This window comes from Egretta garzetta, unplaced genomic scaffold (assembly GCF_000687185.1).
Source record: "Egretta garzetta isolate BGI_Z169 unplaced genomic scaffold, ASM68718v1 scaffold549, whole genome shotgun sequence".
Classification (NCBI taxonomy): domain Eukaryota; kingdom Metazoa; phylum Chordata; class Aves; order Pelecaniformes; family Ardeidae; genus Egretta; species Egretta garzetta.
The window spans coordinates 286427-310679 of NW_009260840.1; the positions used below are offsets into that span (position 1 = coordinate 286427).

Consider the following 24253-nt stretch of genomic DNA (forward strand, 5'->3'; position numbering starts at 1 on the left):
AACCGTTGCCAGAGCTGCTCTGAAAATTAAGCCAGTAACTTCAGCTGCCTTAGCATGGATTAAGGAGCTTGAGTCAAAATGGAGATGTTAACATTGAGGCATTGAATGTTTCTGCCCAAAGAGTTCACATAAGAGATGGGTTTTGTGCAGGTGCTGGGGAAATTGGAGAGGACATCATGATTTTTAAGGCGGATTTACACTATAGACCTTGTGAGTTAAGTGATTTTTCGCCGAGTGTCTTGGCAGTTCACTGACCTGCTGATCAGTGTTTCCTTGGCTCTAGGAACAGATAACGTGGAATACCAGTTTGCTGTCAATAATGATACCACTGAGCTGCAAGTCAAGGACCTAGAACCCAATACCAACTATGTATTCTACGTGGTCGCGTATTCTCAGCTCGGAGCCAGCCGGACATCCTCTTCCATCATTGTTCAGACCCTGGAGGACGGTGCGTTGAATTAGATGAGTACTGGTGCCTAAAAAAAAAAATGTTCTTGGCCTGTTTCATGGTGAGCACTGAATATGCTATGGAGAACAGTATCAGCTCCTAGAAACCTAGAAGCCCTTTTAAAAAAAAAAAAAAACCAAAACCCAAACCAACCAAAACCCAAGCACCCTTGTCTGGTCATCAGCTTAGGTGATGAAGAGCATGAAAATGACCTCACTGACAATGGGGCCCATGAGAATCCTCCGGGAACTGCAGTCAGCTCCTCTTGGCTTTCACCTAGCTCATGTCATATTGCTCCAAACTTGACTCTGGGCCAGACTTGATTTCAGCTCTGAAGAGAGGCATTTATTGCAATTTGTAGGGTTGGGAGCAGCCTTGAGGTTGGATCCCTTAAGAGCCAGTAGTTTGTGTTGATTTTCACCATTTATCATGTAACGTTTTTTGAGCAGTAAAGGCAGAGTGCCAGAAGGACAGCTGCCCAACAGGGGAGGACATGTGCAGCTTTCAACAGACTGCAGGACAGAGGCAAGAAGCGATGGTTTTGGCAGACCTCGTGCAAGCCCCTGCTACGCCGCAGGGTGCATTATGTGCTTTTAATACTCCTGACATAGTGAACTGCGTGGTCCCATGTGTATATGTCTGAAGCCTGAAAAGCTGAGTTGAAAGTATGAAAGCTACCTGCAGCACAGAGCTGTGATTCTCAAGGGAATGGAGATTCCCAGACTGAAGTCTGAATCTATGAGCCAATTCCTTTAGTGTCTACTTTGTGCTCCACAGTACAGTGTAGACAGATTACCTGATCTGTGCTAACCTGCCCAGTTTGTAATGGACATGGGGTCACTTTATATTTTGCTTCCCTAGAGGGTAGCATGGTGTGGCCAGCAGGCTCTGATCAGCCTGTTCAAGCTGAGCAGCCTACCATCTCCTCCTCCCCAGACACCCTGCCCATGATCTGAGCTGCTGAAGAGCTGCGGGGTATTGGTTCCCCCTGTGACAGACAGCTTGTCACCAGTGGCTGCGCAGGGCCAAGACCAGGTAGTGGCCTCCAGCCAACTGAGAGCGCTGGCAGAGATGTATTGAGGTCTTGTCCCAGTCTTTGCTGACTTCCCATTGTTGCTTCTGCCCAGTTCCTAGTGCTGCCCCTCAGCTGTCCCTGTCGAGCATGACTCCTGGTGACATCCGTGTGACATGGCTGCCTCCTCCTCCAGAGCTGAGTAATGGCAGGATAATGAAGTACAAGATTGACTACTGCACCCTCAAGGAAGGTGAGGGAAATGCCTTTGGGGGCGTATGTGTGTCTTCTGCTCCAGTGGTGTTAACAGCAAGGGGAGGAGGTGCAAGGCTGAAAATGGGAGGAGAACAGCCCTCTCATAGCCTGGCTCTGCTGGTGGTGGTCACGGCAGTGCCGGTGCTGTGCTACTTCACCCTAGTTTGACATGGCTTTTTCTGTGATTGCGGAGGAGCCTGTGTCCCCAGGGGAACAGCCTGACGCTTGTGTGTTTGTGCTGCCCCATGAATGTCTGCATGAGCAATCCTTTGGTGCCATCTGCACTGTGTGTTTTGGCGTAAGAGCTGTGTGCTGGTTGGGGAGGAAGGGTAAATGCATATGATTCTTTCAAGATGGAGTCTAATCAAAGTGATCCTTGTGGAAAAAACCCAAGTATCCTGGCTAGGTTGTGTTGCTCTGTTGCTGAATTTTATCAGGTTTTATTTATATTGTCAGACACTCTAAGAAGCCTTCATCAGGGATGGTAATGTTTCCCTATGCTGGATGCGGCTGTTCCAATTCCACGTGTGCTTCCTTTGCAAATCCTTTTGGGTATTTGCTCTTAAAACCGTCAAAGATCTGCAGCTTCTTACTTCCCAGGGTCATGATTCTTACTAAGAGAAGGATGGGGAGTGCGGTGAAGTGCTGGACATGTTCCTGTGTGTTTGATCTGGATTAGTAGTCTTCACTGTGACTCCTGGCTCTTGTTTTTTTGCCCTGAGCGTGCATGTGGCTCTGTGGCATTGTAAAACTTTGGAAACATTTGCAGTCCAGAAATCACACTCAGCAATATGCTCTTACGTAGCAGGGACAGTGTTCCCAGCTGAGTTTGCGCCAGGTGAAGCAGAAAAGTGAGATATCTATGTTCACCAAACAGGCAATGTGAATCTTCAGCAAGACTAGTTAGTTGTTACTGTGAAAATCCCAGGCCATTCTCAGTTTAAACTTCTTATTTACCTCCCTTATGAACTTGGGTGGGCTGAAGAGGGAGCGATAAAATGTCAGTCTGGTATGGGTGAAGGTGTGAATTTTGCAGAAAGCAGAGCTGCTGGACAGTTCTGGTTCGAATTAAGGCGAGGATTTAAATACCTCATGAACGTACCATCATCTGTGCTCATGTTCTGCCATCACATCAGCAGCAGCAGGGTTTCTGACAGCTCCCCTCCAGGCAGGCTCAGCGGTGCTGAAGGCAGCCTGTGTTTTCCAATGTGATGAAGGGGGTTGTCAGTCAGGATATCAGCTCTGCTTGGTCTTTAGTTCTGTTTTTTCCTGGTGGCATGAGATTGCACTGGGCAAAGCCAAGCCAGCCTAGGGCATGCAGACCACGTGGGGGTAGCTTTTTGGCGGCTCAGTTTGACTGGGAAAACCATGTTTTCAATGGTGTCACCTTGGTTCCAGCAGATCAGGTTACCTCCATTGAAGTGGGTGGAAATGAGACACAAATCACTCTCTACTCGCTCCATCCCAACAAAGTATACAAAGTTCGCATTGCAGCCAGCACCAGCGTGGGCTATGGGGCCCCTTCGGAGTGGACCCAGCATCGGACCCCTGACAGAGACAACCAGACGCATGGTAGGAGGCTGGGTGATGCCTGGGATTCGGGGTGGGATTTGCAGGACATTGGGGAACCTGAGGCATGATCGGAGATGTTTGCTTTCATTAGGGAATTACAACCATTGGATTCGGTTAGACCAAAGTGCCCACCTTTATCTCTGTTGGGAAGCCCCCCTGTGTCAGGGCTCTGAGCAACCTGATCTAGTTGAAAATGTCCCTGCTCATTGCAGGGCGTTGGACTAGATGGCCCTTAAAGGTCCCTTCCAACCCAAAGCATGTGTCTTGCTGCTTGCCTGGGTAGTTGGTCTTTCGTCACTCTATGCTCAGCTGTGAAAATTCGAAAGAAAGAAAAACAAAACACCCAAACCCCAATGTTACGACACTTGGGAGTGGATAGACAATTCTGCCAAAGAGAACTGAACCCAAGCCAGACTCCAGCAGTGGTTAAAGATGGTGTTATCTCAGAATACATTGAGAAATTCCCGTAGCGGTTTCGTGACGTTTGTTTTTTCCTGTATGACCTGGCTGGTAAAGTCAACGATAGAGTGTAACTGTACCACTCTATCAGACAGTGGAGACACCCCACTCACAGGACAGTCTCTCCTCCCACCCCTCCCTCACTGCAGAGGACAGGGAGGATTCAGTAGAACGGGGAAATGGAGACAAGTGGTTGAACGTTTTTTCTCTTGTCTTGTTCTTCCAGTTCCATTTGCCCCGACAGAATTAAAAGTCCAAGCAAAGATGGAGTCTCTCCTGATAACATGGCAGCCCCCGGCCAACCATGCCCAGATATCTGGCTACAAGCTCTACTACCGAGAAGTGGGCCCAGAGGAGTCCAGTGACGAAAGCCCTTTGGATGGTGCTGAAGATGAGACCTGGGACATAGGACCCATAAAACTAAAGAAGAAAGTGAAGCAGTACGAGCTGACTCGACTAGGTTAGCTGGTTTACATCATCTTAGCAGTTAGCGTGGAAACCCAGGGTCTGTCTCTCACGCTTTGTAGCAGTCCTGGGATGCTCCCAAGAGGCTCAGTTATCTGCTTGGCTGCAGATATATAGGACCAGGCCTGTGTGAGCTGAACTTTAAGAGCACCCAAAATCATTTCTGGAGTAGGGCTCTTGGGGCTTGTTCTAAGCAGAGTTTAAAACACAGAAATTTCTGATGCAAGTGTAGTAGGGATTGTATTTTTAACCAAGGGCTACTAATATATTTAGTATACGCTAATAAGTGGATCTGAATCAATTAGCGTTTTTTATTGTGTTGCTATAAAGAGTGCCTAGATTAAAATCTCCAGTCAGGACAGTATCTCTCCTTCACTGTGTGTTTCTAAGAAGCCCCATAATCGCGTGCTCTCTGAAATCTCTCTGTATTAAAATGCAGCCATGGTTTGATTCACAGCATGCTAATTTAGAGTCAGGATTCTCCTCCACCTCCCCCTAAGGGAAAAGGGATAGAAGAGTGAGTGACTGTGGCTGGAGAACAAGTCTGCACCACAGTCAGATCTGCCTGCCTGGCTAGCTGCGCTTGGGTTTCCCATGAGGAGTTATGTTTCTAACATCTGATCGTACCAATTAGTTGATTTGCCCATTGATACAGGATGGACAGGGAGAAGAGAGTCATAGCAGATGCATCCTTGAAACAGGATTCTGCTTGTTAGAGTTCTGCCATCCCCCACTTCACGCTTCATCCCTGTTACTGCCCGGTTAGCTGAGACTGCGGGGCGAGTGTTTCTCATGCTGGTTCATCTTACACGTCTAGCGTATCTATTATGCATGGTGTAAAGGTCAGGCTGCAGCACCTGGAAAGACAGTTTGTGTCATCACTAAGTAGATTTCCAGCCATGCTGCAGCCATCCTGCCACCGAGAAGGTGTTAACAGTTATGAGTTTCTCTGAAGAATTTAGCTCTGTAATTATTGCACTGAGGAAACCACATGTGAACATCATCACACGCTGCACTAACCACTGGCAAGTCAGTTAGCGGGGGGACTCGGGAGTGGGCTGAATTGGTTCCAAATGCTCTGGCATGATGATGCTGAGAAGGCTGCTTGTTCTTCTGTAATTACTTCCTTAAATTTGGGCATCCGTCAAGCCCTAATGGTTTCCTTATGATTTGGCGGTTGCGTATCGGCTATCATTGTGTCAGGAAGAGAGTCTCGGGTTTCTTCTAGCCGTGGATGTTCTCTTTTCTCCCCCTTACACTGTTGAATGATGTGCTCCTGCACGCGTACAGTAAAGGAAGAGGTCAGGTATCTGGCTGTATGGAGAAAGGCAGGGGGTCTGGACATGAAACGAGGAGGAGTGGTTGGGATTTAGAAGGGTTTAGTTTTATGGTGGGGAGCTACGCTGCACAGGTACTTAGGTCTGCATTAGGGGTCTTGCAGGCAGAGTGGGTAGCAGTCTCAGGAAAAGTTGGCAGCCCTAATGTGATCGATGCTGCTGCACATTGGCCAATGGGCAATCAACTGGGTGGATTTCTCAGGTCATGCACGCCTGCCTGGCAAGCGCAGCAGTGGGAACCTCTCCTAAGATCCCTCTGTAAAACCAAACAAAGTAGCCAGGGCTCTCTCTTGGGAGCATCTCTTGAGGGCAGGGTAAGGGGGCTGCATGTGGTGATCACTGCTGTCTGGTGGGAGAGTGAGGGTTGCCCAGGCTGGCCCATGGGAGGTGGGCTGTTGAAGAGGTGTCATGGCTGAAACTACAAATTGGGTCAAGAACTTGAAGGCATACGATGTCAGGAAATCCCAGGGTTGGGCACTGGGAATGCAAGGCTGCAGCTCAGACATCGTTGTGTACCATGCCAGTGCAAACAAGGTCCGTGTTCCCCGTTGGAAGCTACGTACTGCTGCAGGATAGTCACTAAATGCCCATTAGCTCCGTGTCTCCACGTTGTCAGTGAAGCCAACGCTCTGCCTCTTGTCTTGGTTTGGGGTTTGGCCTGAGAGATGAAACTCCTGTCCCGCTGCTTGTTCCTGTGTAGCTTGATTTTTGATTTCCTGGTTTTCCTTGGGTTTTGTTTTTTTTCTCCAGGAGCACAGCAGGGCAAGAGGGGGAAGTACTTTGTGGAGAAACAGCTCCTTTTGAGGCATGCCTCAGAGAGGTAGATGGGTGTGCAGAGAGCAGCTTTGGACAGAGTTTCTTGAGCATGGCTACTCTTTATTCACAGCGATAGCACAACTATTACACCAGCAGAGAGCCCTGTCCATGTTTCCCTCCCCTGGTTTCCTGTAACATCAGGGTCTGGTTTACGCTACAGTAAGGGTCCTGGTGCTTGGTCCGGTGCAAGATTCTTGTTTTGTCTCCTCTTGCACCAGCTGGTCCTGCTACTCAAATGGTGCCAGCTTTGTCCATCTTTCCTCTATCCTGCAGGCTTCCTCATCCTTTGCCTTACCCCCAACATCTGGGTTCTTGATTTGGCCTTTGGTAATGTCCCAGCTATCTTCATCTGAGCCATCTGAAATAAAAGACGACTTCTCTCCCATGCTCATGCTAACCTCTGGAGCAAACCATGTCTCCTTAGAGTGATATTGCTAATGACACACCTTGTATCTTGCCTGAGAGTTATGGGCTGAAATGCTGTGAGAGAGGTGGGCAGCTGTTCAGAGGCACATAAGAAATACGGCAATTTCATGAGCCCACAAAATCAAAAGGACGCTGTCCTGAAATCACCAGGAGGGCTTTTCCCTGAGAAATTCTCATTCATTGCCATCTCCGTTCTAGCAGTTAGTCACTGTAATGGCGTGCAGCTATCAGGACCGTAATTTACATGAAAAATAAACAGTAAGGATCTGATCCCATCTTCCACGTTCCCATGAAGAAAGAGGGCATTTGTCTTGGAGTGACTCCCTCGAGATTAGGGTATTTTCCCACTTACAGGAAAGTATGGCATCAGGCCAACGTGAACACCTTGAAAAACTGAATAAAACAACATATTTAGCATATTGGATGTATTATGTAGTCATCCAGATTAGTGATTTGAAATGATCTGGACTAGATTGTTCTGCTTATATTTAATGTATGATGGAATGCAGTGAAATACATCTGTTTTCATGCTGCCTACTAGCTTCTTGACAGCTTGATAGAGCTTTATGTCTGCATGTTCTAAAAGCTTGAACATCTGGGCCTGTGTATAAAAATTGAAGCCAAGCCTCTGACTGAGAAATCCAAAATAACCCTATTTTCAGAATGTGAATTGCTTGATCTTGTAGTAAAGCTCCTCTGCCTTCACGTGTAAGTGGCTGCTGTATTGATCCTACCCAGGGATGGAGATGGAGGACTTGTCCTGTCCTTCACTTCATTCTCCAACAGGAGCTGCCCACAGCTGCATCACATCTGTGAGCTTTTCCTCATCGTTTTGGATCACATCATCTGCAATGAGCTCGTGCCCCAGTGAAGCCCAGCCAAATGCTCAGGCGCGAGGCGGAGCATGTGTACTGGCGAGAGACAGGCTGTGGGGTTCTTTGTTCCACCAAGCCCGTGGTCCCAGCCATTTGGAAGTTGAGTGCCCTTTGGTCTCATCCCCCTTGTATGGGTTTGAAACGTTTTCCTATGGCTGGAGAGCGTGGAAATGCAGATCAGGCTGCCTTGGAGGCAGACAAAACTCTGTTTGCTTTTGGGATTCTTTCAGGGAGAAAAATGTGGCTGAACTGTTTTTATATTCTGAGCGCGAACATGTGTTGTGGAGCAGAGAAAGCCTTTGGTAATTGGTACCATTAGCCTCTGGGAGCGTAATCAGTGCAGTAATAATAAAATTGGCATCAATAAGAAAGGTTTTATTCTGCTTATGTTGTCTGGCAAAGAGAGCAGTGATCTATCAGGGCACGGAATGAACAGGCACGTCCCAAATTAACAAACTTCATCAATGTGCTGCAGCCAAGGCAACCAAAGACAGCGTGGACTGCTCTCGCTGAGCTTCTGAATGGGCTGGCTGCTGAAGGGAGAAGCTGGCGAGTGTCTTATTTGACAACTTTGTGTCTCCCAAGTCGTTTCCTTGATTAAACAACTCCATTAAAAAAAAAAATCTCAGCTGTTACTTAACACAGCAGAGGAGGCAAAGAGGGAAGTGAATTTTGGACCAGGGCAGCGCTGTTTGGAGGCAGAGTGCCCTGTCCTGCAGCTCAGTTTGGGTCCAAGTGTGAGGTTCCCCATAGAGTGCGTGGCTGGCTGATGGGAAGAGCGGTTTTGTGTGCACTGTTGCTTTTCTAATTGCAAACCAAGAAACTGCTGTGGATGCAAACTAGTCACCGTACAACAAAAGCTGCCAGTGACTTAATAGGGTGTGTGAGGACTTGCTGGAAGGAAGATCCTCACAGCAGTGAATAAATCAGAAAGGACTTTAGAAATGGGAGGTGCATTTTGGAAAGGAGAGGATGTCCTCACTCCTCAGGAACAAACAGTGCAGTGCACCCACTTCCATGGAGGGGAGAGAGGAGTCATCGTGCATAGGTTTCTTCAGTAGTTTGCAAGGGAGAAAGGTCAGGAGATACTGAGATGATGTGCGACAGGCCATGACAGTGGTTAACCCTTGGTGGCTGGGGCAAGTCCATTTGCTGCTGATAATTTCTGTAAAAAGTGAGGGGAGAACTAGAGAATAACTGTGGTGCTACGTGCTCCAGCTGTGAGACAGTATTTGAATGTGGAAAGCCTGTAAGTGGAACTCCCTTATGTATTTTATCAAATGCAACTTTTCTTCAAGCTGCTTCCCTTGGATGGTGAGAAAAACTGGTCAGATCAAAGAAAGCATGTCTAACTGGGGAGGGATGGTAACAAAAATAACCCCAGACAAACCCTGATTGATTTTTTTCCAGCTCCTGGGAAACTCTATGAGGTGAAGCTGGTGGCATTCAATAAGCACGAAGATGGTTATGCAGTGGTTTGGAAGGGCAAAACAGAAAAGGCACCTGCAACAGCAGTAGGTGAGGAATGCCCTTCATTTGTTGTCTGTCTCTTCTGCTTGGCATGTGGCTTCAAAGGAAGGGTAGGGGAAAAGTTACAGAAGATGAGCTTGAAGAAGGACAATATGAAAACAGGGAAGGTCCCAAGATAAGGAAACTCCCTTTGAAAGTCATTGCAAATTGTATTGGAGGAATTATCTTGGGAAGGAGAGAAATGAGCAAAATATCAAAATATTCCCCTTTTCATTGGGGTGGTTGTTATACGGGGTGTGGATGGCTTTCACCGTGTTCTCTCTGGGCCCGTTAGTGGCCCCGGGATGCTCTTGGAAATGCCAAATAACCTGGGTTTCATCTCTTAAGTTACAAAGATTTGAGAAAGTGAATTAGCAGCATGCCAGGCTTTTTGCAGTGTTACAAAGAAAGTAAAAGCTCTGAAGACCTAGGCTCCATTCTCGGCTCTGCCAGCCTGTTGTGGGATGGTGAACAGTCGGGGCTTTTCCTTGCCCTGGTGTGGGCCTGTCAGGTGGGTAGCTTTGAAGCTGGCCTCCTGTGCTCCACGATAGTACTCCACCACCTTGGTGTGTGGATCCTCACTGTGATCTTTCCCACACGTGAGGAAAAGCGTGGATCACTGCGTGCACAGGAGGGCTAAGCCAGGCATCTAGGCTTATGCTGGAGGCCAGCATATCAGTGCAGGCTTCTCAACCTAGGCCTGTTTTATTCTGTGTTTTGTGTGTCCATGATGGCTATCCCATGCTTTACTGTCACATACGTCTCCACATCTCTTTTCTCTTTTTTGTCTTGCACCATAGATCCCCCTGTGCAGAAGGGTCCTCCGCTGCCTCCAGTCCAAGTCTATGCAGAGTCCAACAGCTCAACTTCCATATGGCTCAGATGGAAGAAACCTGACTTCACAACAGTCAAAATTGTCAACTACACTGTGCGCTTCAGCCCCTGGGGCCTGAAAAACGCCTCTCTTGTTACATACTACACAAGGTAAAGAGGGATGCTAAGGGTTCATCTGCCATGTATTGCACATGTCAGGAATAAACGCGGGGCAGGAGGAACCTGCAGGGAAGTTCCAGTACTGAGCAAAATCCTGGGTGTTTCACATGCTGGAAACATCTGCCTTGGTCACAGATACATTCAGAACTGCTGAAATTTGGCACTAGGACTTGTCTACGACTTGAATGCCAAGGGATCATTTACTGGTTGGTCTCTGCATCTTTTCTGCTCTGGTTGGACCTTACATGCTTGTGTCCCTGTTAATAACATAGCCAAGTGCAATTAAGGTCAGTCTCAAAGCATTCATGATTTGTGAGATGGTCCTTGCAAGATTGCTTTAAAAATTGCTAGAGTTAAAGCAGTTATAATAATTTGGGGATGTATTTTAAATCTGGATTCCTGTGCAGGTTTTCAGCCTGTAACTAGGCTGTGTTTTCAAGCTTTTCTCTGCAAGTACATCAAAAAAGGTCCTGGAGGCTGGGAACCTACTTTGCTCTGTATCTGGGATCTTCTATTCCCACGACTGCAGGAGATGAAGCTTTAGGTGAAAAAGCAAATACTCTAAGAGTTAGGATAATCTCTTACAGTGTTCCTGGTAAGGTTATCAAGCTGACAGTGGGTGGGAGAACCACCTAGTGTTCATGGCCTTGTGAATGTGTCCTCTTTCGGCAGCTCGGATGAAGACATTCTCATTAGTGGGTTGAAGCCCTACACCAGGTATGAGTTTGCAGTGCAGTCCAATGGTGTCGGCATCGATGGGCCTTTCGGCAGCGTAATCCCGATTTCTCCTGGCTTTCCCTGAATTTCTATCAAATCCCTCCTAATGTGCGCCTGAGAGATGGGATCTTGGATCATCTCTAAGCTGTGATGCCCCTAAGTACACACTGAGAGCCGCTAAGCATCCTGGTGGCTTTCCCAAGCCCATTAAAGGAGTGCTGCGTTGTAAACAGAGAGGAGCATGTAAAGAGAATTGGGGCAACGATTATTGTTACTGTGGGGTTGCCTCTGGGCTCAGAGAAATCCTGTTTGTTAGAGAAAGCTGATAGTGCATCACTTACAGGCTAGGTCCTCCCCAGTCTGAATGTCACTGTCAGAGCAAAAGTGCCTTGCCCAGCCTGGTTTTCCAATAAGACCTCCACCTCTTACTTCAGGCCAAGTGAAGGCTGGGAGGCAGAGATGATCCCAGGAGCTGCGGCGGGTTAGCTCCTTACTCTGTGACAGCTGCTCCAGTATTCAGCTTCATAAAGCAGCAGCCTTTGGAGGTGTTGTGTGTCCTGCCCCTAGCTGGGACTAGTTGTGGTGCAAGCAGAGCTTTAGGGAAGATGGAGAAGAAAGCAACAAAGAGCGAACTGGGAATATTCTCTCAAAGGTGAGTGGTGTTGCATAGCCTCAAGCTGAGCTGCGTGGCTTCAGCAGCACTGTCACGTTTCCCTTGCCTGGTTGGCCATGATGCACAAGTCCTGCCCTGTACTGGGCTCAGCAGCCTCCTCTCTGCACTCTCCACAGCTTGCTTGGGTGAAGTGTCTGGCCACCCAGGTTGCCCATCATTTCATACTTACAAACACGGCTGCGGCACCGCTGGGAAGGATTCAGAGAAGGCACAGAGCAGTTGTCAAGCCCTGCAGGTTGAATGCTCTCCTCCTCTTTTCTGCTGTTCGTGCTGGTCCTTACTTGTCTCTGCCAGGTCCCTCGACTCCTCCGTCTGACCTGCGGCTGCACCCACTCAACCCCTACGCTGTCCAGGTGCACTGGTGTCCCCCTGTCGAGCCCAACGGTATCATTGTGGAGTACCTCATTCTGTATAACGCCAACAACACGCAGCCAGATGACATGTGGACCTTGCTGACGCGAGAAGGTGAGCCTCCTTGAGGTAATACCCCACCAGGTCCTCTTCCTCCTGCCTTCTTCCCTGCCTGGGGAGCTCTGGTTGGTCAGTCCTGCTGCCCTGATTTTTGCCTCACTCAGAGCACATACAAATCAAGAGCTCATGCTGCCAGCTCTCTTGGAACATATGCTGGGCCTTGCTCCTGGTCATATAGGAAATTCCAGGGGCACAACTACTGAGAGACATGAAATCTTACATGTCCAGAGCTGAAATAGCCGTTATCATCCAGCAAACATCCTGCAGGTACAGGCTGGCAGCCAGTAATTCCTAGGAGAGCGTATGCCAGCAACACCACGTGCAGTCCGTATCATCAGCTCTTCAAGTAGCAAGTTCATTAATACCGAAGAGGTGTCTAAATTACCTCTTAGAGTTCACAACACAAAATCCCTCACTTCTGAGGGTCCAACAGAATTCTACTGCTGCAGCCTCTGAATACTCTTGAAACTGCACATTTCAAACCTCTCTTGACTTGCTTTTTATTAGGAAATATCTTCAGCACTGAAGTGCATGGCCTGGAAAGTGATACCAGATACTTCTTCAAGATGGGAGCAAAGACAGTCGTGGGATCTGGTCCCTATTCAAACGTTAAGGATGTGCACACCCTCCGGGAGAAGTTGTCTGGTACGAATTTCCCCTTTGTCACGATGCAGGAAACGAGTTGCTTTGCTGAAGATCACAATTTATCATCAGTGGCATTTCTGTTTGCCAAGCAATTGCCTGATTTCACCATGCGGGATGCGAGATAATGGCTGCGTGTAGGCCAGTGCAGAGGATCACAGCAGAGTCCTCAGATGTGCAGCTCCACCAGCCTCGGGCAGCTCCAGAACCTGTCCCACAGCCAAACTTCATCTCTCTTCCCCATCCCAGCTCTTATGGAAGGGCACGTGCTACCTGCACCTTGCTACCTTTCTGTTAGGCCTATGTAGTGTGAAATTAATGAATGTGCATAGGTGCCAGTTTGCTTTAAGCTACTCTAAATTGTCACTGCCAAGTGATCTTCTTCCTTTATAGAGGCATCACCTATTGGTTTTAGTGAAGCTGGTGCTTCTCTGAACATAAGACGCTTTGCACCTTCTTCCTGCTAGCAGCTGAAATGATGTGTCTGTCCTTCCCCTACTAGACGTCCTGGATATCCACTCTGTCACGGGAATCATTGTGGGAGTCTGCCTGGGGCTGCTCTGCATACTCTTCTGCATGTGTGCCAGCTTCCGCAACAGCAAGCAGAGGTAGGTGTCAGCTCGCCTTTGCAGGAGGTAAAGGAGGCTGATGTGGAAGGAGACAAAATACACTCTGAGCTGCTTCTCCATGTTCAGCTGGGCCGTTTGGGACGCGGTGTATGGTATTGGTTAATGTAAAGATTGAGTCTTAGGCATGCTAGCTGGCCAAGGAACATATTTAGTACAGTCTTCTCACCTATTTATTTTCTCAGTAGTTTCTCTTTAATTTGCATTGTTAGACTCATAGGGATTTTTCAGAGAAAGAAAAACCCAAGAAAAGGGAACAGATTGCTTGCACAAGGACAGGCTGAGTGGCCTGGAGGGGATCACTTTGTCTGGCAGTCTGTTGCTGTTTGGGACAGAGGAAAGTTAGGCTCATGAGAGATGACAGCTCTTGCTCGTTTTCCCTCAGGGAGGCCCTGCCAGGCCTGGATTCCCAGGCAGCCGGCAACCACACTTACTACCACCGGAGCAGGCAAGGGGTGGCAGCTCCCAGTGCCACCTTGGACTCACATGAGCTCGAGTCCCTCATGTCCCCACTCCCAGAGGATGCACCTGTGCCCCTGGGGGACATCACAGAACTGACGGAAGTTCACAGCCTCATACACACAAGCCTCCCTGAGGATATCATCCATGGGAAGAGGAAGGTAAGGACCCATGAATGCGGTGATCGGGCTCCCACCCTAGGCAAGAGTCTTTGTCTGGTGTGTCGCTGCTGGGAAGCCAGGGTCCGATCCTGTCCTGGCTCTGCAAAGTGCTGGTAATCTTGGCTGCAGGCTGGTGCTGGGCAGCCATGCATTTCCCGCTCTGTAAAACTGAGTGGCTCAGTCTTGGCTGCCAGATCTAAGTTTGGGATCCATCCCCAAGCCATCTGCCACCCTTTTTCGTCTCCTGAGACAGCGACCCCTCATCCCCGGAGAAGCAGCTATCAAACTCAACTGCTGCAGAAAGCTGCACTATTCCTGATGCCGTGTGAGAAAGTGTGATGCCTGGAGTAGATGCTCTGCTTTTGCTTAGTTAAAGGAGCTTTGTCCATAAATAGTGTGTTCACTGGAATACCCTTGAAGATATATGAGAGGTAGAATTCTGTTTTATTTGTGAACCTTATTTTTTGAAGGAGTCTTTTCCTGCCCTGCTTGCTTTGCCTGACATTGTATTGTCTTTCATTCCTCCCTGCCCATTTCCTCTCTCAAGCTTGCCTGAAACATTTCATTCCATTAGGGAACCTTTAATTGGCCTAATTTAGTTAATCTGTTTATGTTTCTCTTTGTAGCCCAGGGAGAGCATGTAAAGTAATTAGGAGGTTCAGTAAAACAAATGCATTGTGAGCGCATGGGATTGCACGTTTGCATCAACGATGCGCTTGTGTGTCACTGGAGGGAAGGTTTGTTCAGGATACCTGGCTAACAGCGAGACCCGTCCTTGCTGCGAGTGGCAGTGCAGGTGTGGACTTTTGGAAATGCAACATCTTCTGCTGGCTTTAATAGTCCTGTGAGCTGAAGGCGCGCTCTTGGCCATCCCCAAGTGCCGTGGCAGATCAGCGCTCAGCTGAAGGAGAGGCGGTTTGCAGCCAAGCCGCATCTATGGATTTCGGTGGAATGTAGCTGCCTGTCTGGAGCCAAGCCAAAGAGTGTGAGGAATTTCCTACAGCTCTTGCTGTTAAATAGGGAACAAATGTTTTCAGTGATGGCAACTTACCCTGAGAACAGGTTGGGGTGGGGGGAAGTTTCCTCCCTTGGGAGACTTTTTGGGGGGGCAGCACATCCAGGTCTCTCTTCCAAAGCAGCAATTCTGTCTGCAAAGGTTTAGACAACGATTTTAATGTGTGCAGAGCAGGGGCTGGAGAGGGCAGTGCCAAGACCTGGCTGCTCGGGGCTTAGCCTGAGAGCCTGGGGCCCCCAGTGTCTCTTGCAGAGGCTGGCAGTGTCCAGCAGCGGAGCAGAGCTGCTGGGAGAGCTGTAGTGTCTCTGCCTCCATAATTGGATGGGGAGAGGTCACCAAGAGTTGAATTCACTGAGGATCTTTGCCAGCAGAATAAAAAGCTTGGTTTTTTGATGGATGTGGATAGGGAATCGAGGATCACTGGGACGCGGTCACACGCAGCTGCCCGGAGAGCGGTGTTGTTACCAGTGCCGACTGGTGAGGATGACCCGGTGGGTGAAGGAGAGCTCAAGAGGTGGCTGGGAGCAACAGGCTGTTGTTGCTGGGAGTGGGCACTGGAGGGAGATGTGCTCCCACGCAGGAGGCCCTGCTCCCTCCACTGCCCAGTTCCTGCTGGAAGTGCCACCTGAGCCAGCCCTGAGCACCGTTGCATCCTCTGATATTTATAATCAAGGGTGGAAAGACTCAGGCCAAAAACATCTTCATGCTGCAGCTACCAAGAGGCCACATGTCCGGACGGCGATGCGATTTTACCTGGCTGGGCGGTCAAGGAGTTGGGCAGGTCCCATGAGCATGGCCGTAGCGGTGCACACATGCCTGGTCCCCACAACAGATGTAAATCAAGAGTCAGGTGCAGTTGTGAGTGTGTACATCTCCCTGCTTGTAGACAAAATGCTACTAGCCAAGGCCCAGGAGTGGGCTGTAGGTTCCTTGGGTTGTCTTGTGTGCTGCAAATAGGTTCTTCCAGCAGCCATGTAAGCTAGCTGCCAAAACCCCCAGGGACCCTGCCTGGAACGAGTGTTGCTGGGAGCTTTGTACCCTACAGTGACCAGCTGTCTTCGTTGCCTTCTCTTTTCTTCTCTTGTGCTGTGTGTGGTTGGAGCTGTAAAAACCCATGGCAAGGAATGTGGTAGAGCCACAGGAAAGAGAAAATCCTTGTGGAAGGAAATTCCTGGTCCAGCCTGGCAAAGGGGAAGCTCCCCAGGGTTGGGTATTATCACTTGCAGTCCTCGTCAATAAAGAAAGGGAGTGAGAAATGTCTCAAGGATCCCTTTTATTTAACAGCACATCATGTCACCACAGAGCTCAGGATGTTGGCTGGGACAGACTCTTAGTCTGCTGCCGCTGCCGCCGTTGGACTGGTTTGTATAGCTGTGGTGCCAGGGAACTGGCAGCTCCAGGCCTCTGTGACCTCCGGATGTCTGCTTGCCTCTCCGTCCTCAAGTTACGCTCCTGAAACCTGTTTTGTGGCGGTTGGGTGGCACTTGCCATTAGCAGTGGCAGTGATAGCTGCTGCCGTGCTTGTGGGCTTTTCACGTGCTGGCTCGTTACTTAGCATTTCATGGATTATTCTTCATGGGTTTTATTCTTGAGGCAGCCTGAGGTTCCTGTGGAGATTGGAGGCTCCCTGTTGTTAGGAGGTGTACAAACACAAAGAAGGGACTGTCCCCGTGCCGTAAGCAGTCAGAAGTGAGTGAATGTCACTTTACAGATGTGGGGACTGGAGAACAGTGAGACCAAGGGCAGGGAGACTTGAACAACGCTGAGATTTGAACTGACACCTGCAAAGAATCGCAGGCAAAGGTTTTGAGAAGTCCCCTTGGTCATTTTCAAGTCAAGATCACCAGTTCCTTCAAATGTAGGACTGTGATTCCTCCTCTTAAGCCGTTACAAGTAATACTAGGGGTGCGGGATGGTGCAAGTGGGAAGTGGGACAGTCTTTGAGCCGCCTGGCCCCCCTGCCCCTGCTTGCAGGACAGCAAGGTGCTACTGCAGCTGAGCTGCTGGCACGGGACCCCTCGGGATGCCTGACAGCTCCATTAGGCAGGAATACGCTCGGCCATGTAGCAGGCCCTTTTCTTTCTGTATGTTTCCCAGCGGTCGCACGCAAGGATTTGTAAATACACTGACAAGTGATTTTCCTCTTACTCTCTTCCGCTTTCGGGTGACCCCCAGCCTGATGCCCTCAGTAGCCCGCGTTATAAATGACACCGTAATGCACAGGCTGTGGCGATGTGGCTCTGTTTCCCCTGACAGATGGACTGAGGATGATAAAATGGCTCTGCTCCAGACATCTCTGTCACTGCTGCTTTTGGGCCAAGCAATTTAGGGGGTGGGGGAGAATGTTAAAAAGCATCTGCTTTCCATGGGAGACTTCAGCTTTTCATTGAATGAAGCCAAACCCAAACATCTTGGCTTGGAAATGTTTGCCGTTGTGCTTCTTGCAAGCTGGAACCTTCCTTGCTTGCTGCCCGGCTCCTTCCCTGTGGGCCTCCTCTCTGCGGGGACCGCGTTTCCCATGAAGCATCCCTGTGACTCGGAGAGCAAAAGCTGTAATGCATCAGGGAACTTGGATCTACCCGGGTTGTTTGTCATTTTCATGTTGAAATTTTTCTGCGTGGAAAAGAAGTCCCCATGTTTTCTGAAAAATCTGAGATGAGAGCTGTGCTCCTGGTGACGGTGAGCAGAGATCCTCCTTTATCTGGTGGGGGAGAGGTCTGTGTTACGTTGCATCTTGCTTAGAGGGGCGCAGCTGTGGGCAGGGGTGCCTGGGTGTTTGCATGACACGGAGCTTCCCTGCTTCCCCCCTGGCTGCTGTGGTGCTGCTCAAGCAATGAATCCTTTCTCTCCGCTATGACACCCTTAAAAGCTGGGCACATCTGAAATGGTTGGCCAGCCTTGTTTTGCACAGGATTTCAAGCTCGTTGAAACGACCATCCTCGTAAAACGGGGAAGGTTTCAAGAGCAACATTTCCTACGTGTTCATTCTCAGCTCATATATTTGCATGAAATCATTACTTGTCACTGAAGAGGTAACATGATCGAGGCACATTTTTACCGGTCGGAGTTTTTATAGAAAGGCTAAAATGAAAAGGCTTGTTTGCTTTGATAAGGATTTAGCTGTAATGGAAACACCTTTTACTGGAAGATGTTTTTATTAGTTTTCATTCTTGTGTTTGCAGTGAACTGACAAAGGGATTTTTCCTTCTTCAAATGAGTATTAGGCTGACGCTCCTTGCCTTCGCTATTCTATTGTAAAAACCAAGAGAACGTTTCCTTGGCTTCCTTCAGCCATTCACTAGCCCCCCTCGAGTAGAAAGAAATAATATCATTTATTACACCAAAAGGTACTGCTTAAAAAAGCAGAGCAGCTTTCAGGCACACAGGACCTTCTTCAGGTCTGTGGTGGAAACAGACCCAGAGTTAATTGCTGCTGCCCAGCCTTAGAGACTTAAGCCCCAAGAGGGATTTTTGGTTTTTTCTTTTTCCCTCTCAGACATAATGTGCTTGAACAACATGTGGGATATAGGCTATGTTGTGTGGCTGATGGTTTTTTCTGTTTGTTGAAAGTTGCAAACTGGTACAAAACAAGTTTGTTCTTCGTTGCAGCCAATTTCAGCCAGAGCTGAACAGGCTGTTCCCAGAGTCATCAAAACCTATGTAAACATGGCAGATTGACATTTCCGCTAACAGATGGCCCATTGGGGATTGCAGTAGAGCTGCCTGTTTCTTTCCATGTTTTTTGGTATTCACAAGACGCCTGCAAGAAGGTTTTCAAGTTTGCTCTGTGTGTGTGTATCCGTATGATGCTCAGATCTTTCTGGTGGCAAATACGCATGTAAGCATCTATAATAGGACACACATTTGTGTGCATATTTGTGTAGGTTCAACGCTGAGATTTCCAGGCAGTATTTGCTCAGTAACGTATGTTCCTTGGAAAAGGCACAGAAGCCATCAGTCAGCGATGGAGCTGCAGAAAGCCTTTCAGATGGTGGCAGAAGCAAATTGAACACGTTCCTTGAGTACTCACATGCAGTGATATTCCTTATTGTGAACTCTGTGTGATCGCTTGGTTGATTTCTTGCTGTTAAAGTGTAGTTTAATGATTGTCCACTTAGAAGGGGAGCAATTAGGGATGGCTCTTGGCTGAGAATATATTGTTGAGGATTGCAGAGAGAGGAACGGCAAAGATACTGCCTCCAGCATCCAATTCTAAATCAGCAAGTGCTTGATATCCACAGCGCAGGGTTTGGACGTCCCTGTTCTGCAGGGTGCTGTCATATAAACGAGGCCCTTTACTACTTCTTTTCTTAAAGTTTGATCCTGAAGCAGCAGCAAAGCTGCTTGGGCTTGGTTCTGGGATGTAACACTGCTCTGCCTCCCGCAAGGTGCTGAGCCCCTTTGGTGCTTGAGTCAGGGTGGACAAAGCGACCTCGGGAAAGGCTCGGGCAGCCCTTCAGCACACACGAGCACGTTAACACGCCTTGTGCCAGCACCGACAGCACGAGGTAGCATTTGCTTCTCGCTAAATAGCTGACTTAGGAATGCCTGGCTCTCGTACAACATCTGGTCGTGTATTTCTACCTAATTTCCAGCCAGATGGACTGAGGAACAAGAAGGTCAAAAGACTCACACAAGGTCAGGCTGATGTCAGAAATCTCTTTGCCATCTCAGCTGGACTCGTGCTGCGTTGCCTGTTGTTGGAATAGATCTGGCCTGTGTAAGCAGCGTCCACGTATGCAGAGCAGAAACCTGGGTTTCTCCTGCCTGACAGTGAGCAATAGGTGGTCGGTGAGTTAGAATAGACGTGCCGTCTATCTTCACCCTGCGCAGCCGTCGTGCTCACACCACCCGTGTTCTGCATGCACATGCACACGTGCACGCTCGCAGTTGTGTCAGGTCAGGATTTTCTCTTCGCTTCAGCCTTGCGCCGGCCCCTCACTTCTATCCAGGCAACATGTAACATCTGTGGAACAAGCCCGGAGATAACAGGCTCGTGTGGTCCTTAAATCTGAGCGCGCGTATACATATGTACATATACATGTATATGGATGTGAGTCAGTAGCGAGGCTGAGCTCAGGTATATGCAGGACAGCCCAATAAAATCAAAACCTGGAAAGAAAATACTTTTCTGCCTGTGAACTAATAGTCTGAGCTGTTAAATAACTTCAGCTCTTAAAGGCACACATTTCCCATACACAGAGGTGTGCATTCAACAGTTTATTGCAAGGGGAAGCTGAGAGAACCCAGAACAAATTGCGTTCAGCCCATATAATTTAATTAGATCTACAAACAAGGTAACACTGGTTGCCCAGGGGATTTAAAGCTGAGCTAAGAATTGCTTGGTGGTCTGTTGCAAAAAAAAAAAAAAAAATAAGGCCCCCAGTTTTGTGCCTCTGTGTTGATGGGGAATGGCAGAGTGTTTACCCAAGCCCTTGCTTAGAGCAGGAAATCTGTCTGCACCGCAGAGCAAGCAGTTTAGCGTTGTCTTCAGCTCTTACTGGAGCACACGTGCCAGGGCACGCAGGCGAGGGTCCTTCTCCACGCTGCAGAGCATCGCTTGTGCCAAAGCAAACACTGTAATCACTCAGCTCCAGATTTCCACTGTCCCAGTTCCTTCCCAGCTTTGCAGTATATTTGAGCAGGCTCACACTGCTCTGGGTTGTTCGCAGCTTTGCAGGGTGCTGATTTCAGTGGACCTTAAAATGATGCCTTGTGCCACGGTATACTTCTTGGCCTCAAAATTTGAGAATCAGTGGAAAGCCCCTTACGTGCCCAGTTGTGAACCATCTGGCAACTTTTATCCACTTCCTCTGCATCAGACCATGTAAGAGAGCAATAAAGCCTGTTCTAATGTGGCGACTGTGTGAGTACGTTGCAGCGAGCATTTTTATTTTGATGCCATCAGAAGCGTTCTCCGCATTTAGCTTGCGTCTTCTGACACCGTGGTATTTCCCCAACTTGCACTCTCCTTTTTCAAGCTGCTTCTCATTCCAGGTTTATGAGGGTAAGAATCTCTATCTGTGATAATTGGATCTTTTCTCCTCCCGCTTTTCTTCTGCAGTCTTCATGGAATAAATCAGCCAACCAGCCCTGGACAAACAGCATAGCCAGATACGGGGACGCTATCACGAAAGAGCCTCTCTCTGCTGTGAACGGATCACTGAAGCTCCCTTCCAGTGCGGGACAGAAGCTTTTGTTACAAGCTCTGGTTTACGATGCCGTGATGGTGGGTTTATTGACTTGTGTATTCTGATGTGTTTTTTTCCATTTATGGTCCCCATCTCCCTTTCTCCTTTTTGCAGCCCAGGAGAAAATGTTTTCTTCTCTAAGCTAGCTTTTGTTGGCTGATCATGGGCTTTATTTTTTTTTTTTCCTGTGTCTAGGAGTGTACGCCAGCGAGACTGATGGGATTTGAGTAAAAGCTGTTTGTTTTTTCCAAGCACTGCTCAAAGCGTCAGCTCTCCCCTGACCATCTCTCTTGACTCCAGCCAGCCCCGGAGGGCCTGTGCTGTGGGCTTGTTCTTTTAGGGATGGGCAAGTGGGGTCAGACAGCTCGCTTGGCAGCAGGGTTGTGGCAGTCCTGGTTCCTGAGGACCCGGAGCCAGGCACCAGCAGTCTGCTTTGAGTCTTTGCTGTGGCCATGCAGTGAGCAGCCTGCCGAATGAGTTAGGAGCTGCAATGCTCAGCACAGTCATTACGATCTACAGTGTGCTTGCCTGAAGGAAGGATTGCATTTTTGCCTGTAAAAGGAGTCAAAGATCAAGGGCTGATTTAAACTCCTTCTCCAGGCAGGGTAGAGCCATTTCCACTGCACTTGTCTTCTTTATGGGGGTGCATAGATTAGGAGGAAATCCCATTTCTGATACTGCTTCATTGGGATAAATACATGCTCCCGTGTTTGGGAGAGTTTGTACAAGGATCGTGATGTCTGTGCCACGGTCTCAGCAAAGTGAGCTGGCACCTGCTCGGATTGACTCTGTACCAGAAGATTTCTTTGGTTATTGTTTTAAAAAGTTCACCCTCCACCTCCAACGAATACTTCTAAGTCACCTACCTGTGTTTCCTTCCCAGATATTAGTGTGAAAATCAGTTATACACAGGTGTAATTAACATTATGGATAGAGTTAAGACAATGTTTTAACAACCCAGTTACAGCGCAGCATTCACAGCACATCTTACCCATCAGAGTTTGTCAACAAAACAAGAAAAAGTGTTAAAATATGTAAATGACACACGAAGTTGGCTTCAACAGAAAGGGCAAATTACATGTGGGATATCACTTCCATATTTTGAATTGTCACCTCGCTACTAAATCACACTCAGCCCAGAATCTGAGCGCTGATTGTCTGGAGAGCTCTTTGTGAGCTTCCAAAATAATTTGCCTGTTAATTTATTGGATGATAATCTAGCAGAATGACCTACTTGTTAGATTAGCCAGATTCCTGGAGACCTGTAGCCTGGACTCCACATTTAAATACTGTGGAGGAGAACCAGTTGGTTTCTTTCTGAATTAAAATGCCTGAATTTACACCAGCTTTTGCAAGCTGTGACCAGGGCTTTAACAAGCAAACATTTTGTGATACGTAGCCAAAATGAAGCCAGGAGAGTGAAGGGAGCCCTGGTATCTAGTTGTGGGTTTATATCATGAGCTGTCTCAAAAGCCAGTTTCCTAGAGCGCTGCCCGCTCGCCCTGTAGAAATCTGGCCCCTAATATGGAAACAGTTAATATGGAAACTGGTGAGTTTTGAAAATTGTGGTCTTTGACAGAGGCTTGGAGGAATGGTTGCTCCAGCCTGCCAAGAAACCGTGGGCAAATCACTTCACTCCCTTGGGACTTGCTTTCCCAAATGTAAAGTAGGAATAATGATCCTGAGGTGATTTGAGAGGCTTCTTAAGGCTTCAGCTCTGAGCAACATATCAAGGTAATGCTGAATAGCGGCATGTGTACATCCCATTTCACTCTGTGGGATTAAAAAGAAATACATTTCAGTGCTTGGTTGGGTCACAGCCTCAATTATCAGAATTTCATTTACTTTACCTTTTTTTTTTTCTTTTCTTCTTTTACTTGTTTCTTTTTTCCTTTCAAATTTCTCTCTGTTTGATGACAGAATGAAGCAAAGAAAAGCTACCCGCCAGGCAGCCTCCACCAAGTGGAAGCAGAGGTCATCGTCCATTCTGATTTTTCAGCCTCTGACAGAGACTACGGCTCCCAGCTGCACACTCTGGAGAGCGAAGAGACGGAAACCGAGGACCAGGAGCCTGAGGAGCTCCCCTCTGGAGAGCTGGCTCTTCCCAGCTCTCCCAGCACCCGGCAGGATGCTAGCCAAACGTTGGTGGATGGCACGGGCAATTCTGAGGTTCAGGCCCAGGACGAGCTGTTTTGTACCGACAGAAAGACTAACAAAACAGAGGCCGTTGGCATCTGTGGGCTCACCAATGGCTTCCACAGGCACGGGGAAAGTCTGGATTCAGTGGAGAGCGGAGATTCGGACTCCATCCAGGAAGGCAGGGGGGATGTGCAGCCTATCAAGTGCCAATCGCTTTTCCCGGCCCCGGAGGAGGCCCCCCTCTGTAGTAACTCTGGTTTAACCAGTTCATCCTCAGCATCTGAGAACATGGCATGTGTCCACAATCATTAAAGAGTGAACTAATCTGATTTTGATCATGGGAGAGCTAGAAGCACTAGTAAGGGCCCGTCCCTGTGAGGTACTGCGTGCCCTCGACTCACTGAGCCCAGCAGGAGCTAAGGAGGTGCTGCATCTCACCAGAACGGGATTCGGACCTGTCAGCTGTACATACTGCCTTCAAGAAATCAGTAGGTAGGTTGGTGAGGCCCCATCTTCTTCCCGCTGAAGCTGATGAGTAACTTGGTTTTCCTGGGAGCAGGATCGAGCCATCTGCCAAAGTCTGACGTGAAACCACAGCTAGAACGGAGCCTTCTGCGTTAGACTGGGGCTGTCACTTCTCTGTAGTCCTCGAGGCGACTGGCAAGATGTCTTTCAGTGCTGGGAAGAGGCAGGATACACCAAGCGGTTCTTCTCAACTGTCTCTTCACCGGGAAGCGCCTTGGCACTACCTACTGCCTCACAGCATTGGGATGAATTTTGTCAGAGGAGTCCCACAAGGCGGTGGAAGCCAACACAAACAAATTCAGTGAGCTATAACCACCAGCCTTTTCTGCCCTCCCGTGGTTAAAAGGATTATAAGGCTCTCTTTGTACACTACCGCAGTAACTATTGCTAGCAGGCTGATGTAGTGGCCTTTTATTACACACTCTACGAGTGCCTCTAACAACTTGTGCTATATAGAACCTTCTCCA

The 24253-nt window shown here is 48.5% G+C and overlaps 1 protein-coding gene across 1 annotated transcript in view; it reads left to right on the forward strand.

Annotated features, from left to right (window-relative positions):
- IGDCC4 (immunoglobulin superfamily DCC subclass member 4) overlaps positions 1-24253 on the forward strand; it is a 62834-nt gene extending 38581 nt beyond the window's left edge. The window contains exons 8-20 of the mRNA XM_035902529.1: positions 284-448; positions 1576-1713; positions 3117-3287; positions 3973-4206; positions 9076-9183; positions 9975-10158; positions 10840-10949; positions 11837-12022; positions 12536-12673; positions 13173-13278; positions 13682-13916; positions 20996-21160; positions 23043-24253. Of these exons, the coding sequence (XP_035758422.1) occupies positions 284-448; positions 1576-1713; positions 3117-3287; positions 3973-4206; positions 9076-9183; positions 9975-10158; positions 10840-10949; positions 11837-12022; positions 12536-12673; positions 13173-13278; positions 13682-13916; positions 20996-21160; positions 23043-23573 (2471 nt within the window). The 3' untranslated portion in view covers positions 23574-24253. The remainder of the gene's footprint in view (positions 1-283; positions 449-1575; positions 1714-3116; positions 3288-3972; positions 4207-9075; positions 9184-9974; positions 10159-10839; positions 10950-11836; positions 12023-12535; positions 12674-13172; positions 13279-13681; positions 13917-20995; positions 21161-23042) is intronic.